The sequence below is a fragment of the Gopherus flavomarginatus genome, chromosome 1 (genome assembly GCF_025201925.1).
Source record: "Gopherus flavomarginatus isolate rGopFla2 chromosome 1, rGopFla2.mat.asm, whole genome shotgun sequence".
NCBI lineage: Eukaryota > Metazoa > Chordata > Testudines > Testudinidae > Gopherus > Gopherus flavomarginatus.
In genome coordinates this window covers 132803206-132816353 of record NC_066617.1, presented here as the reverse complement: position 1 = coordinate 132816353, position 13148 = coordinate 132803206, and the positions used below count along the sequence as shown (strand labels likewise).

The following is a 13148-nucleotide window of genomic DNA, read 5'->3' as shown; positions in this document are numbered from 1 at the left end:
TCTTGCTTGTGTTTCTGCTATCCCCAAAGGAGAACGTAATTGGTTTGAGATGGACATGTTCTCCAGACATGTAAAGCATGTTTGGGGGGATGTTTGATGCCAATTTGAATGTATTGTAAGTCTCTCCTTCCCTCTCCCCATCTCTCTCTCTAACAGAAATGCTTAGAGCTAAAAAACAGCCTGTTAGCCCAGCAGAAAGGGACTCAGTCATCGCTGGAACGTCTCAAAACTCTCATTAGACTGATACAAAATGAGCAGATGATTCAGGTTACCATGACGACAACCACCACCTCCTCCTTGCTAACTGTCCCCTGGATCAAACCCTCATCTGCCTCTGCTGCCATGCACAAAGCCTTGCAGCAATCACAGGGTAACAACTGACAGCGCTGTCTGGGGGAAATGGAAAAAAACAAAAAAAAAACTTTATACATGCGCAAAGGAGAGATTAAACCGAAACAACGGGAAATGAAGGAAACGAAAAACAATCTCATTTTTTACACATGTAGAATTTAAGCCAATCAGTCCAGTTTGTAGGTCACTGTGGCAGCAACTTCCCACAGAGCAGATTTTGCTGCAGTTTTGTATTTGCCAAGACCTTCAGTGCTTATGAGATTTGTTTTGTTATGTTGGCCTTAATGTATTTATGAATAAGAAGGAAAAGAAATAGTATGGCTGATAGAAAGTGAAGTATCCTTTTTGGAGGGCAGACAATTTTACAAGTTTGCTTTAAAGGGAAACATTTTAAATACAAAGAGTTAGTAAACGAGTAGGGAGGTAGCTGGGCTTAAAGCTGTTTGAAGGAGGAAACTGGTAATATAAAAAGAGCCGGAACTACTTAGGACTTGACATGGATTCTTAGGAAAGTGAACAAGGTCTGCCTCACTGATTCAGGTGAACTGAAGATGGGCTGTTAGACAAGAATGACGTCATGGACGCTCACAGAGCCTTTAAAACAAAAAGATCATTTTTTTCAGTATTATAGCTGAATTGCAGATATTTAAATTAAAAAAACTGTATGAAGTTAGCGTTTCTAGTAAAATATTGAAGTATTTTCATGTTGATGCTTCTGTATATGCATTCTGAAGTATTTAAAGAGGTATGACTGTAAAACTCCTTACTTTTTTGCAGGTCCTTTTTACTTATTTTGCTATTGATGTATTTTTCTCATGGAGTTTTTGTGCAAGATTTAGCATAAACCATATAGTGGATAGCTTTGGAGGTAGGGTTTGGTTTTTTTGGTTATGTTTTGAACCTTTTTTTTTTTAAATAAAAGCAAATAAAGATTGTTTTTCTTTTCTTGCCAGTACAGATAATATGCCAAAAAATAATTTTACATTTTTGTACTGCATTTTTATTGTAAAAATAGGTAACATGGAAAAAAGCTGGTGGGGTTTTTGTTTGTTTGTTTGCAGGAATATCTGCAAAAATGGTACAGGAAAAAAAAAACTGCCTCAAGGGGTTGTTTGTCATATTGGATAATAGCAAGAATTTAGGGGGAGGGTTGGACTGTGGAAAATTAAGGGTTTGCTGGGTTTTTGGAAACTTAATTCCTTTTTAAATTTTATTGATTTGTAACACATTTGAAAATGTTTAGCATTAGTCTGAGAAAATCCTAGAGCTCCTGCTTGTTTCACTAGCGAGTCTTCCTGATACTACAAGGGTCAGTCTGGCGCCTTAGTAGGCCACAGGCCTATCCTGTAATCCTGAGGCCTACCTCGGAAGTTAGTGATGGGCAACCCCTTTTCCTCTAACAATGCAGAGTTTCACACAACCACTGATTCCATTCTCGATCCTTTAGTTACTTAGTACAACAGGTATGAAACAAAACAGAAGCAAGGAACCACTAGAGCATGACACACAGCTAGTCTCTCACATCAGCATATGACATGGTGCCGAATGTCATTTTTTTAAAAATGAGGGACTGGCCTCTTCAGTTGCCCATCACTGGGCAGCACATGGTCCCTTCAACCATTTTCACAACTCCGGGAGAAACTGTGCAGTACTATACAAATCTATTTTATTACACTTAACACTCAGTTGAACAAGATTTTTATATTCTTTTATTGATGAACAAAGTGAACTAAGTAAAACACAATTGTTATACATTGATTATTGTATGCCAATTATGCATTCTAATGTGGCTTGCAATGTAAGTGTTTTCAGGTTTAATGTTTTTTTTTCTTCTCAGACAAATTAAAAAAAGGAAAATATGGAAGGTTGAACATGTGAAGAATTTCTGAAGACATGTCTTGGACTGTTAAAAGTAGTTATTTTGAAAAGGGGACTGTCCAGTGGATAGTGTGCATAGAAAAAAAGTGTTTGTCTTAAATATGCCAATGTAGTTTTACTTCTTTATGATGCATTAAACTTGACTGACAATTTAATAGTGGTGTGGATGGTGTGATATTCATTCTTTCAGAAATACAACCCGGCCTCAATCCTTCAGTCCTTTCTCGACCAAACATCCCCAGAGATCAAAGGAAACTCACAAACTTTAATGTAATCTCCTCCATCCCCTTACAAATTATATATATTGCAGTAATGCATAGATACCCCACTTACAGATTAGGACCCCGTTGCGCTATTCATTGGTATAGTGCCTAATGAAAAAAGACAGTCCTTCTCCCTCCAGAGAGTTTACAATCTATGTAATCATTTTCCCCTTCTGCTACCTACACTCCTGTTTCTGGTTTTCTTCACCATCCGTTGTAGTACTAAGCCTCATTCACACCTTGGTTTGCCTTCACTGGTCTGTAACCTTCTTCTCTCTGCTTCTTACTTTTGCCCCCTTTTGAGAATATCTACATCATTTCAAAGTCATCTTGCAGTGGTGCCTGCATCAATCCCTTACTTGGCTTCCCATTTCCCTGTCATCCTCTGCCACAGCACCTGCTTGTTTTCAAATTCCTTCTATGAAGCCACATCTAAATCTTTTTCACTTCCTTCTTATTGTTAGTCCCCATGCTCTGCCTTACTTGACATGTTGTCCTATGTGTTGCCTCAAACATGTGGCCATATTTTAATGTCCTTACCTTTTGTGATTGAGGTGAATGGGGGCAAGGTTCTATACAAGTGGGTAAAGTGACAGACATGGGCTGTCAATGTCACAGTTAAGGACTGGGATGGGGCCTTGTACTGAGATTATCCATTTTCTAAATGACTGAGGAAAAGATTATTGAAGGAGGAGAGAAAAAGGAAATGCTGTGCTAAAGCCCCACAAAGACATATTATTACAATAGTGCTGGCCTGCTAACAGAGTGGGACATATTATTGGCACTTCTAGGTGTGGCAGGTTGGACAGGCTTGATGTTTTTCCTAGCTCTTCAGCCTCGTACTGTGTCAGTGTTTAATTTCAGGCTGTTGGGACCATGGGAATGTAGAACTATTGCACTGTTTCCAGGGATGTGTATTTTTTCCTAGGTCCATCTAGCACAGTATCCTATCTTCCGACAGAGTGGCCAATGCCAGGTGCCCCAGAGGGAATGAACAGACAAGTTATCATCAAGTGATTCATCCCCTGTTGCCTATTCCTGGCTTGTGGCAAACAGAGGCTAGAGACACCATCCCTGCCCATCCTGGCTAATAGCCATTGATGGACCTATTCTCCATGAACTTATCTAGTTCTTTTTTTAACCCTGTTATAGTCTTGGCCTTCATGATATCCTCTGGCAAGGCATTCCACAGGTTGTGTGTTGTGTGCATGTGACCATTGCACCTCTCTAAGCCTCATTTTCGCTTCTTTGTCTGAAGGGGATACAAAGTAACTTGTGTCCATTCAAAATGAATGGAAAGTAAGTGTGGCAGTCATGTACCAACATGGTACATATAGCAACAGCTACTATTCTAACTGCACTAGGGTTGAGAAGTCACCTAGACATTTGTTTCCTTCTGTTTGTGGCCATCTCTGTAGTATTATGACAGTGGAGCCATGCAGTGTATCCTGTCCCAAAGCAGACAGTATAGTTACATTTTTGTAACCAGATAGCATAGTTTACAAAAATACTATGGGTACGATATTACATCCGGAACCCAAGCTAAGAGAGTGTCACCTTTTATTGGCTAGTCTACATGAGACTGCTACTCTATTTAGTTCACTATGTCAAGTATTAGGGGCACATGGTTTTTAACTCTTATAGGTCCCAGGTTCAAACCCTGCTGTTGGCCCAAGCAGGGTCAGTTCTGAAAAAAAGAGTCCTGTGACACCATGGATAAAGGCACAGACTTGAAAGCAAAAACATTCCTTACATTAGCAGGCATGGCTGGTGGTTAAGGACTAATGGGGCTCAGCCACACCAATATGAGAAGTGTGCTGTGGGACTGATACACTTCAGGGTACAGTCACACCTGAAGCTACTGGGGCACTTCTGCTGGAAAAGAGTCATACTAGCAGGGTGTGGTTCTCAGCTGCCACGCTTAACTAGGAAGGGTGGTGGGAGGAGACTAAACATAGTGGTTGGGGTGGAAAGACCTTTCATGGTTTGGCAGAGGGGAAAGATTGGACGCAGTAGGCAGGAGTGTAGTGGCGAATAGAATCAATTGGTGAATGAATGAGGTTATGGATGTACTCATGTTGTGGGGGGCATATGGTGATGGACTGATATTGATAGTAGGAGAGAACACTAAAGTGTCAGAGGGAGAACCACTGTATTCTCCCACCCTCCCCTGAAGTGGTGCAACTTTTCCAGCCTGAATGCGCAAAGGGGATAGGAAATGAAGAAGGCACCATTTTTTCTTCTTAACTTCCCTAACCCGCAACCACCACTCTGAGTATCTTCTCTGAGCCCCGGTGACACATCAGGGTATGGTCTAGACCAATGTGTCACCCCTGCCCTCCAACCCTGAGTGCCTGGAATGCCTAATACTAGCTCCCACTTGGACCACTCACAGTCTTCCAGCACGCAAGCCACACCCTGAGTGTCTGTGTGTGACTGCAGCCTGCCCAGCCCCACTTGGGTTAAACACTTGTTCGCACCAGCCTTGGTTATACAGGAGGGTGATCTCAACACCACCCCACCACCCCTCAGTCTGGACTCTACTTTCATCCCCCCCCTTCCCCAGTAAAAGAAGATATTGGTACTGGGATATTGTGAGGACAACTCCATTAATATTAGTGGGGTGCTCAGGTAGTACAGAAGTACCTACACAGATGGGGCCAGTCTTATCGTGTGTAAGATACAACCAAGAGTGAGGTTCCCAACCTGTTTATAGAAGGTTGTAAGATATCTGCATAGAATCCCAACTCTTACAATTTTACAGGGTATTGCAAGACTCATGCTCTTAGGTGTTTTTTTCTTAAAGCCCTAGCTCCTGGATCATGTGACTAATGTTTTTTTTAAATAAATTTCTGGCTTGAAAAGGTAGGTTAGAGTGGATCCTAAAAAGACCTCAAGTATTTAAAAGGAAAAAAAAAATCACACACAAGCTCAAGTTTTAGGCCAATCTCAGGGAACGCCTAACTCATAATTTATGACACTTGAGGCTGGTAATACTGCAACCCCATCCCATTGCTACCATCAGTTTTCTTTAAAGTCCTGCATGAGGGCTCCAAGACAAAAACAAAACAACTCCAGTGACATGAGTTTCATTACTCTACGTCACACACAGAAATACTTAGAGTACTTTGGTTTTCTATCAGTTTGATGGCCCATTAATAACAATGAAAAAAATTTTAAAACAATGCATCTGTTACTCAGCACACTGTTCTGTATTCTGCAGGCTCTGGGTAGTTACAAAGGGGGACTTTATCTGATGTGGCTATTGCCACTCATTTCAGACTAGTCCTATTCACTTTCATCAGATTTTACCAACTGCAGCTCATTTCACCTGAAAAATGAAACCCAGGTGGCATCTGGCATCAAGCACAAGAGACTGATTGGTATAAGCAGAAAATGCCAGACTCTGCCTCTGCAAGCCACTTTTAAGTAAACAAGAGTGAATACTATTAAAGGGTAGAGCTTTTTAGTAACATTAAATTATCATGATGGAAGCTACTACACAGACTAGGCAGGCACATAAAAATTCCAGGAGAAAGAGATGGTGTTGGGCTTTGAATTTGTTGTTTGCATTTTTATTGAAGGATAGTAGGTGACTTTGTTGTTGTTCAAAAGCCGCAGAAATACTGTACTGGCACTTTGATCATCAATGTTACTCATTAAGCAGTTACAGCTCAAATTTTCAATCATTTTTGCCACTTCATCTGTGGGATTTGGAAAGGACTTTCATCTCCCCCAGCCCCATTCATTCACATAGGAGACAACTCGTTAATAACAATTGCAATTCCAACACTGTTATCAGAAGCCGCCTTGGTATTATAATGTATGGTAAGCGTTGATAAACTGAGGGGAAACTTGGGGTGGTTCATTCCTTTATGGTTGGTATTTTCCGTAAGAAAAACTAGAAATGATGTTAATTAAGCACATAATCAAAATATTGCAAAGTGTTACCCAGTTACCACAGTGGCACTAGTGTCTATAGGATTCATCGTAAACTTTCAGTTACAAAGGCTGCTGGCTAGAAATCAATTCTAATAATTAAATGTCACCCTATTTCCAAAGGGTGATGGGAATTTTCAGAGGCACAAAGGTCAGTCACCCAACTCTAATTGAAAGGGCCTCACTCCCCTTGGGGGTGGGGACAAAAACAAACCAACTAACCCTATAGAGTTGGCAGAGGTTGGAGGAACCCGGCTGGAAACCCAATGCACTTAAGAGCCAAGTCTAGGGCAAACATCAGGCAACCATAGGAGTTAGTGAGATTAAAAAGCCCTTGTGACCCACCCTCCTGATACTGCATCATATCATTCTAGAAGAACCGACCGCTATTAAATGGGAACAGGCGCACAGAGACAGAGGGCGAGCTCCACAAAGAGAATGAGGCATCTAGCTGCCCACTGAGGCTCCTAATACCAACATTTAGATCTTCAAAACCTGTGATCCACTGTGACTTACTCCTGTATGTTCCTAAAGTCTCTCAGCACATACATTTCTGCTACAAAGCCCCATGGCACCTAAATGTTTGCCACAGGACATGCACACAGCCGCATAAGTCTTGAGAGCAGCTACATGTTTATGGGATTCTCAAACGGTCTGCCCTGTTCCCCCATCCATTGGGTGTTCTCTGAGCACACCTAACAGCACACAAAACACAGCTGAGGAGGAAATGGTGGTGGTGCCCCACCCTTATACGCAATACCCAGGGGAGAACACTAACCACTGGGCACGTTGAAGATCTGTGGTCGGATCCCAGCTAGGATTGCCAAGTTTCTAATTGCACAAAACCAAACACTCTTGTCCTGCCCCTTCCACAGCCTTTTCCTGAAGAACCCCGCCCCTTTTCCAAGCTCCCACCACTTGCACCATTCTCCCCTCCCTCTGTCGCTCACTCGCCTCCCTCACTTGCTCATTTTCAGGAGGCTGTGGCAAGGAGGTGGGGTGCAGGAGGGGTGAGAGTCTGGCTGGGGGATGAGGGCTTTGGGGTGGGGCCAGGGATGAGGGGTTTGGGGTGCAGGAGGGGTCACCAGGCTGGGGCAGGGGATTCAGGTTCAGGACAAGGTTCAGGTTACAGGGTCTGGGAGACACTGACCTCAGGCAGCTCCCAGGAAGTGGCAACATGTCCCTTGGCTCCTAGGGTGCAGGAGCGGCCGGGGCTTAACGCGCTGACTGCAGGCACCCCCGACACACACACACACACACACACGCACGCACGCACACACACACGTCCCATTGCCCCTGGTTCCCAGCCAATGGGAGCTCCGGAGAGAGCACTCGGGTGGGGAGGCAGCATGCAGGGCATGCTGTGGTTGCCCCTACAGGGGCGGCTCCAGGCACCAGTGCAGCAAGCGCATGCCTGGGGCGGCAAGCTACGGGGGGCAGGCTGCCAGTCGCCGTGAGGGCGGCAGTCAGGCAGCCTTCGGCGGTGTTTCTGAGGGTGGTCTGATGGTCCTGTGGCTTCGGCAGCAGGTACGCTGAAGGCACGGGATCAGCAAATCACCCACAGAACTGCCACTGACTCCGCGGGACTGGGGATCTACACAGAAATGCCACTGAAGGGTGCCTGACTGCCGTGCTTGGGGCGGCAAAAATCATAGAGCCATCCTTATGCCTAGGAGCTGAGGACCATGTTGCCGTTTCCAGGGAGCTGCACAGAGCCAGCCAGAGAGCCTGCCAGCCCTGCACCAACTGGACTTTTAACAGCCAGCGGGACTGACCAGAGCCATCAGGGTCCCTTTTGAACTGGGTATTCTGAGCGAAAACCAGATGCCTGGCAAGTTAATCCCTGCTCCAAATCAGGCACAGTCAGGGGCTTGAATGCTGGTCGCCCACCAGGGGCAGCTCTATGTAATTTGCCACCCCAAGCATGGCAGTCAGGCGGCTTTTGGCAGCATCCCTGTGGGAGGTCTGCTGGTAACGCAGATTCGGCGGCATGCCTGTGGGAGGTCCACCAGTCCCATGCCTTCTGCGTACCCGCCGCTGAATTGCTGCCCAATCCGTGTGACTGGCGGCCCTCCCACACGCATGCCGCTGAAGGCAGACTGACTGCTGCCCTCACGGCGAACGGCAGGCTGGCCCCCCGGCTTGCTGCCCCGGGCACGTGCTTGGTGCCTGGAGCTGCCCCTGTCACCCACCTCTGGCATGAGTGCGCTAACCTCTTGGCTATGAAGATATTTTGCAAGAAATAGCTGACCTGGCTGAAGCACCAGCCACGGGTTTATGGATGTGAATTCTGAGCAGAAACAGGCACCTCTAGCCAACCCAGAATTAGGTACCTAACTCCCTTTGCGAGACAGGGCTTGTTTCCCCCCCTCCCCACCTTCAAGGATTTCCTATTGGCAAGTCCAGACAGCTCCCCACTTAGCTGTTAATCTCCCCCACCCCCATTTTGATGCCTAACGCTCCTCATGCATTATAGAGGGAGCTGTGCACCTAACTCAGGGTTCTTCTTTGAGTGATTGCTCATATCCATTCCAGTTAGGAGTGCGCGCTGCGCGTGCACGTTCGTCGGAAACTTTTTACCCTAGCAACTCCAGTGGGCCGGCAGGTCGCCCCGTAGAGTGGCGCCGCCATGGCGCTCGATATATACCCCTGCCGGCCCACCCGCTCCTCAGTTCCTTCTTACCACCGTGTCGGTCATTGGAACTGTGGAGCGCGGCATAGCTGTCCTCCACGTCCCTAGTTCTCCTTCATCTTTACAGTTCATACTTGTAGATAGTTGTAAATAATTGTAAAAGTATAGTTAGTTATTGTTGTTTGTATATAGTTGTATAGTTATTAGCGGGTTTGGGCTGTAGCCCTTCCCGGCACCTGGCACCGGGCCCATGCCTGGTTCGCCGGGGTTCAAGCAATGCTCGGCCTGTAAAAAGCCGATGCCGACCAGCGACCCCCAAGACGCTTGCCTAAAGTGCCTGGGGGAATCGCACATTTCGGACAAGTGCCGCATTTGCAAGGCTTTTAAGTCTAGGACAAAAAAGGAGAGGGACCAAAGATTAAGGACTCTCCTAATAGAAGCGGCACTTAATCCGGTAACCTCAACACAGAGCGCCGCCTCTGAGCCGGCACCGGATCGCGCCAGCACCGGAACGACACCCCGGCACCGACCTTCCCTGGCACCGGGACCCGAGACAAGGCCCTCGAAGTCTGCGACTCCATCCATGCAGACTCGAGCGGAGCGCCCGGTGCCTACCTCGGCCGCGGCACCACCAGCAGGGATTCCGTCGACTCCGGGCCCTGGAGGTCCGTCGAGTCTGGTCCCTCCTAGCTCCCCTGTAAGATCTGGGGTTGAGCTATTGGTCCCGTCGATGCCAGAGACTTTCACTTCGGCGCGGGACCTGATTGCTCTTACAGAGCCTACCCAGCCTCAACCCCTGGTACCCCCGGTGCGGGTCGTATCCAGAGGCAAGCCGGTGACGATGCGAGCGCCGTCTCCGGACTCACCCAGCCGGCACCGATCGCCATTGAGGTCCCGATACCGCGGACGCTCTCGCTCCAGGCGCCGCTCGCAGTCCCGGCACCCCTCCCCTCGGCGGTACCGGTCGCACTTGCGGCGCCGGTCATCCTCCAGACAGTCCCGCTATTCGCGGCACCGGTCTGGATCACATCGCCGCTACCGGCACTGAGATTCTAGGAGCCGTTCCCGGCGACGATCAGCACCCCGGTCGACCTCCCGGCACCACATCGGTGGCAGGTCCCGGTCCCGGTCGACCTCCCGGCACCGCATCGGTGGCAGGTCCCGGTCGACCTCCCGGCACCGCATCGGTGGCAGGTCCTGGTCCCGGCACCGGTATGATTCCCGATAATGGGCCCCGGCACCGAGAAGATCTTCGGCGTTGAGACCAAGAGAACCCTACCAGCCGCGTTCAGCCCCTCCATGGCCTTCCAGGCAGCTGTCTGTCTCGTCACAGACAGACAGTGTGTATGCAATAGACGCAGACAGACCCGCGGCCCTTCTTCAGGACCCTCCTCCGCAGGATCAGGGACCACAGCAGTGGGGTTTCTGGACACCCTGGGTGTACCATAAAGCCCAAGGCCCTCAACAAATTCCTCCTCAGCCTGCGACGGCTGAGAGCAGGGTGCCAGAGGCTTCGCTATCTCGTCCTCCTCCTTCTCTGGCGGGCAAAGACAGGTTCAACCAGCAAGACCCTGAGCTCCCTCCGGAGTCAGAGGCGCGGGTTCAGACAGAGCCTCCCGTGGACACTCTTTTAGCAGGGGTCTCCTCATCGTCCTCTCCCGATGAGGCAGTGGCGGGCACAGCATCGTCCAGCCCTCCCCCACACGACCTCAGGGCGCACCAGGACCTCCTCAGGCACGTAGCGCAGAACTTAAACTTGCAAGCTGAGGAGGTCTCCGAAATCGAAGATCCCGTGGTGAGCATCCTCTCAGCAGATGCTCCCACCAGGGTCGCCCTGCCTTTTATCAGGACTATCCAGGCCAATGCCAATACCAATACCATCTGGCAGTCACCGGCCTCCATCCCTCCTGCTGCATGCGGGTGGAGCGTAAATATATGGCTCCCTCCAGAGGTTATGAGTACCTCCATGTGCACCCGACACCGTGCTCCCTCGTCGTGCAGTCGGTGAACGAGAGGGAGTGTCATGGACAAGAAGCCCCGGCACCCAAGTCCAAGGAGGCGAGGCGTATGGACCTGTTAGGCCAGAAGGTCTACTCAGCGGGCGCCCTCCAACTGAGGGTCTCCAACCAGCAAGCCCTCATTAGCCGCTACACCTATAACTCCTGGTTGGCAGTGGATAAGTTTAAGGAGCTGTTGCCTCAGGATGCGCGTCAAGAATTTGCGGCAATTCTTGACGAGGGCAAGAAGGTCGCAAGAACTTCGTTGCAGGCATCCTTGGACGCAGCAGACTCGGCCGCTCGAACTCTGGCTTCAGGGGTTACAATGCGCTGCATCTCCTGGCTTCAGGTTTCTGGCCTTCTGCCAGAGCTCCAATATACCATCCAGGACCTCCCGTTCGAAGGTCAGGGCCTGTTTTCGGAGAAGACGGACCCCGGGCTGAAAAGCCTAAAGGACAATCGGGTCATCATGCGCTCCCTAGGGATGCACACGCCCGGGACACAGTGCAGACCCTTCCGGCCGCAACAACAGCAGCAGCGCCGGCCGTACCCCCAGTACCGCCAGTGACAGGACCTCAATAGGCGCCGTGGCAGAAATGGCAGGCGCAGACAGTCGGGCAACCAGGGGGGGCAGAAACAGGGCTCCTCCAAAGCCCCACCTGGGCCCAAACCTTCGTTTTGAAGGTGCGCCCGAGGACGCTGTACTAGTTTTCCCCGCGGATCCTTCCCCCCTGTTTTCCAACCGCCTTTCGTTTTTCCTCCAGGCGTGGACCCAAATAACATCCGACTGTTGGGTCTTACGCACTGTGCAAACGGGATACCGTCTGCAATTTACTTCTCATCTTCCCTCCCGCCCCCCAGCCTCGTCCCTCTTCAGGGACCCCTCTCACGAGCAATTCCTCCGTCAGGAGGTGCAGACGCTCCTCGACAAAGGAGCCATAGAGGCGGTTCCGGAGAATGAGAAGGGCAAGGGGTTTTATTCCCACTACTTTCTGATCCCCAAGGCCAAAGGAGGCCTCAGACCTATCCTCGACCTGCGGGAACTCAACAAACATATGGTGAAGTTGAAATTCTGCATGGTATCCCTGGGGACCATTATCCCATCTCTGGATCCTGGAGACTGGTACGCCACCCTCGACATGCAGGACGCTTATTTTCATGTAGCCATTTTGCCGCAACACAGACGTTTCCTTCGGTTCATGGTTGACCGCCACCATTACCAATTTGCGGTCCTCCCGTTTGGCCTCTCCATGGCCCCGAGGGTATTCACAAAATGCATGGCAGTCGTCGTCGCACATCTTCGTTGCAGCCGCATTCACGTGTTCCCTTACCTCGACGACTGGCTGATTCGAGGCACATCAGAGCTACAGGTCCGCAACCACGTCCACACGATCAGCGGACTCTTTGCTACCTTGGGCCTCATTATCAACGTGGACAAGTCCACTATGCTCCCCATGCAGAGGATAGAGTTCATCGGGGCCATTCTGGACTCCACCTTGGCCAGGGCCCTGCTGCCGTTGCCCAGGTTCCAGTCGCTGTTGGCCATCATTCGGCGCCTACAGGCGGCCCCCATGACCTCTATAAGGACATGCCTAACCCTCTTAGGCCACATGGCAGCCTGCACATTTGTGACAGGTTATGCGCGGCTCCGCATGAGGCCTCTCCAGTCTTGGCTCATCGCGCAGTACCAGCCGGCCAGACATTCGCTGGATGTGATTATCACCATCCCCCAGGAGGTATTGGATTCCCTCCGGTGGTGGCTAGACCAGTCAGTCGTGTGTGCGGGCCTCCCGTTTCATCCGCCTCAACCCTTGGTATCCCTAACAACAGATGCCTCAGACCTGGGCTGGGGGGCCCACCTTGGAGCCCTGAGGACACAGGGCCTGTGGTCCCCTCAGGAAGTGGCCCTCCACATCAACATACGGGAGTTGAGAGCAGTCCGCCTTGCTTGCCAAGCATTCTCCCATCAGCTTCGAGGTTGCTGTGTCGCGGTATTCACCGACAACACGACGACCATGTACTATGTGAACAAGCAGGGTGGCACAAGATCCTCTCCCCTATGTCAGGAGGCGTTGCGGCTCTGGGACT

General features: G+C 49.5%; 2 protein-coding genes across 8 annotated transcripts in view; one reads left to right on the top strand and one right to left on the bottom strand.

The window, feature by feature from the left end:
- Positions 1 to 2384, top strand: part of PHF21B (PHD finger protein 21B) — a 244166-nt gene extending 241782 nt beyond the window's left edge. For 5 of the 7 annotated variants that reach the window (XM_050924790.1, XM_050924777.1, XM_050924824.1 and 2 more), the window contains 2 exons: positions 157 to 370; positions 2189 to 2384. In XM_050924790.1, the coding sequence (XP_050780747.1) occupies positions 157 to 370; positions 2189 to 2229 (255 nt within the window). In that variant the 3' untranslated portion in view covers positions 2230 to 2384. Of the gene's footprint in view, positions 1 to 156; positions 371 to 1128; positions 1220 to 2188 lie in introns of all 7 variants that reach the window. The other 2 variants (XR_007769592.1, XM_050924809.1) reach the window with 2 other exon arrangements.
- The window catches only part of UPK3A (uroplakin 3A), an 897123-nt gene that overhangs the window by 757314 nt on the left and 126661 nt on the right, over positions 1 to 13148 (bottom strand). The window lies entirely within an intron of this gene.